The 2,395-nt window shown below is 45.7% G+C and overlaps 1 protein-coding gene across 1 annotated transcript; it reads right to left on the reverse strand.

Moving 5' to 3' along the window:
* Positions 1 to 476: 476 nt before the first annotated feature.
* LOC109217324 (DNA-binding protein HEXBP-like) lies at positions 477 to 999 on the reverse strand (the record flags this gene model as incomplete). Its single annotated transcript, XM_019381566.1, has 1 exon — positions 477 to 999. A coding segment is annotated over exon 1 (523 nt), but the record flags the coding sequence as incomplete, so codon positions are not given.
* Between the last annotated feature and the right edge of the window lie 1,396 nt (positions 1,000 to 2,395).

Here is a 2,395-nt window from a genome sequence, read left to right on the forward strand (position 1 = left end):
TAGATATGGATATGATGACCGGTGCGCTAATGCCACGCGTAGCCCCTTTCTAAGGAGTGATTACCGGGCATTGTACTGATGTGAACCTATAGGATAACCAACCTAGGACCTCCCTCTCCCCAAATTCTCTTTGCTTGAAACTCTATTTTCTTTTTTTTTCTACAACCTGTTTAAATTCCTATTTTATACAATGCCCAACATGCTCTACTTGCAATTATATGCTTCAATTGTTTATTTATGGACTAATGTGTGAATATAAGTTCGGCCAGGACCCACAGTTGTGGACCAAGAGGGGTGCCTAACACCTTCCCCTCGAGGTTATTTCGAGCCCTTACCCTAATCTCTGGTAATGCAAACCAACCCAAGAGTTAATCGCTCTAGGTGCCCTAACGCACCATAATCTGTTAGGTGGCGACTCTTCAAATACCCAATTCCCAAAAAGGAAATGAGTCATTACACCCCGTGAATGTCGAAACCCGGACTTCTCCCCGCGAGAGGAGGGATAAAAGGGGGCGCGACACTAGCGGCCTGAGCTCCTCCCCCAGATGGTTGGGCAGGTGGTGAAGTAACCGATGCTGAAGTTGTAGGTTGACTCCTCTGCTGAGCTGGACCTCCCAAGAGGCGGGGACAATGCCTCTTGATATGACCCAATTCTCCACACTCAAAACAATCTCTCCCAATGAATGGCGGTGAGTACTGAGACGCACCCCGAGAACCAGAATAACTATCAGAAGGACCCGGTACAGATGAATCCTGAGTTGATGGTGCACGAGACGAACTTTGAGTTGGAAGGGCACTGGGAGATGAGTGACCCTGATGTGCACTGTATGAACCATGGCCGGATGATAAACCACGGTGAACTGGATGAGCCGTTTGGGCGTGCCTATAAGGACGTCCCCTGCTATGGTAGAACTGACCCTCGGAAGGAACACCACTAAAACCACCTGATCCACGAGGCCTCTCGGCTTCCCTCTCACCATGCTCTTGACTGCAGACCATCTCTATCTGACGAGCAATGTCGACCACCTCATCAAAAGTAGCACCAGATACCCTCTCCCTAGTCATGAGCAACCGCAGCTGATATGTGAGGCCATCAATGAACCTCCTAATCCTCTCCCTATCAGTGGGAACCAACCAAACTGTGTGACGAGCCAACTCAGAAAACCTCATCTCGTACTGCATCCCGGACATGCCATGCTGACGAAGCTGCTCAAACTGTCTGCGCAGCTCCTCCCTGCAGGACTGCGACACAAACTTCTCCAAGAAGAGTACGGAGAACTCCTGCCAAGTAAGTAGTGCTGCACCAACCAACCTGCGCCTCTCATAAGCCTCCCATCAACTAAAGGCAGCCCCAGAAAATTGAAAAGTAGTGAACGAGACCCACTAGTCTCCAGTATACATGATGTACGAAGAATCCGCTGACACTTGTCCAAGAAACCCTGGTCATCCTCCGACTCTGCCCCACTGAAAGTTGGAGGCTGGAGCATGTTTTTTCTTTTCCCAGTTTCAGTTGATTGTGAAAGTACAAGAGGGTAAGAGGGGTGAATTGACGATTTTTATTTTCAATACTCTAAGTAGTTTACTAGTTTACTGATTAGTCGACTAGAGATAAGAACAGAATAATAATGTCACGACCCAAAACCAACCCGTCGTGATGGCGCCTATCGTGAAACTAGGCAAGCCAACTACTCAACCATTTCAATACATCAAAAGCTTTGAAAATACGGGAAAAAACAGATAATATTTAGGAAAAACCTTTTAAAAAGCAGAATAACATTCGTAACTCAATATACAAACTCTCCCAAAACTAGGGTGTCACAGAGTACATGAGCATCTATACAGGGATATAGTCTGCTACAACATTAAAGGAATAAGAACTGAAATATTAGTAAAGATAAAGAAGGAGAGTCAAGGTCAACGAACGCCATGCAGCTACCTCAATAGTCTCCAACGATCCTGACTCCACACTCAGCAGCCGCCGTGATCGGAAACACCTGGATCTGCATACGAGGTGCAGGGTGTAGGGTGAGTACAACCAACTCAATAAGTAACAAATCCAAGATTTAGACTGAAAGTAGTGACGATCTCAACCGACACAGTTCAATATAGAAATAGTAGTGCAGAAACATAGACATGCTTTCAAGTTCAACAGTTAAACCCAATATAGTAAGATAGATCAAATCTGAATGATATGAAGAATATAACTCCTATACTTCTACATGCCAATGCACATGTTATATGTGATGCACCATGCTGACAGCCTCATGTGCTCACACTCTCGAAATTTCCAATCACTCAGTATTGTATATGGCCAATCAGGCACATGGAAGATCCAACCCGGAATATATACATCAACTGACCATCAATCACTCAGTACTGGGTAGGGCCCATGATA

The sequence above is a fragment of the Nicotiana attenuata genome, unplaced genomic scaffold (assembly GCF_001879085.1).
Source record: "Nicotiana attenuata strain UT unplaced genomic scaffold, NIATTr2, whole genome shotgun sequence".
In the NCBI taxonomy this organism is placed as follows: domain Eukaryota; kingdom Viridiplantae; phylum Streptophyta; class Magnoliopsida; order Solanales; family Solanaceae; genus Nicotiana; species Nicotiana attenuata.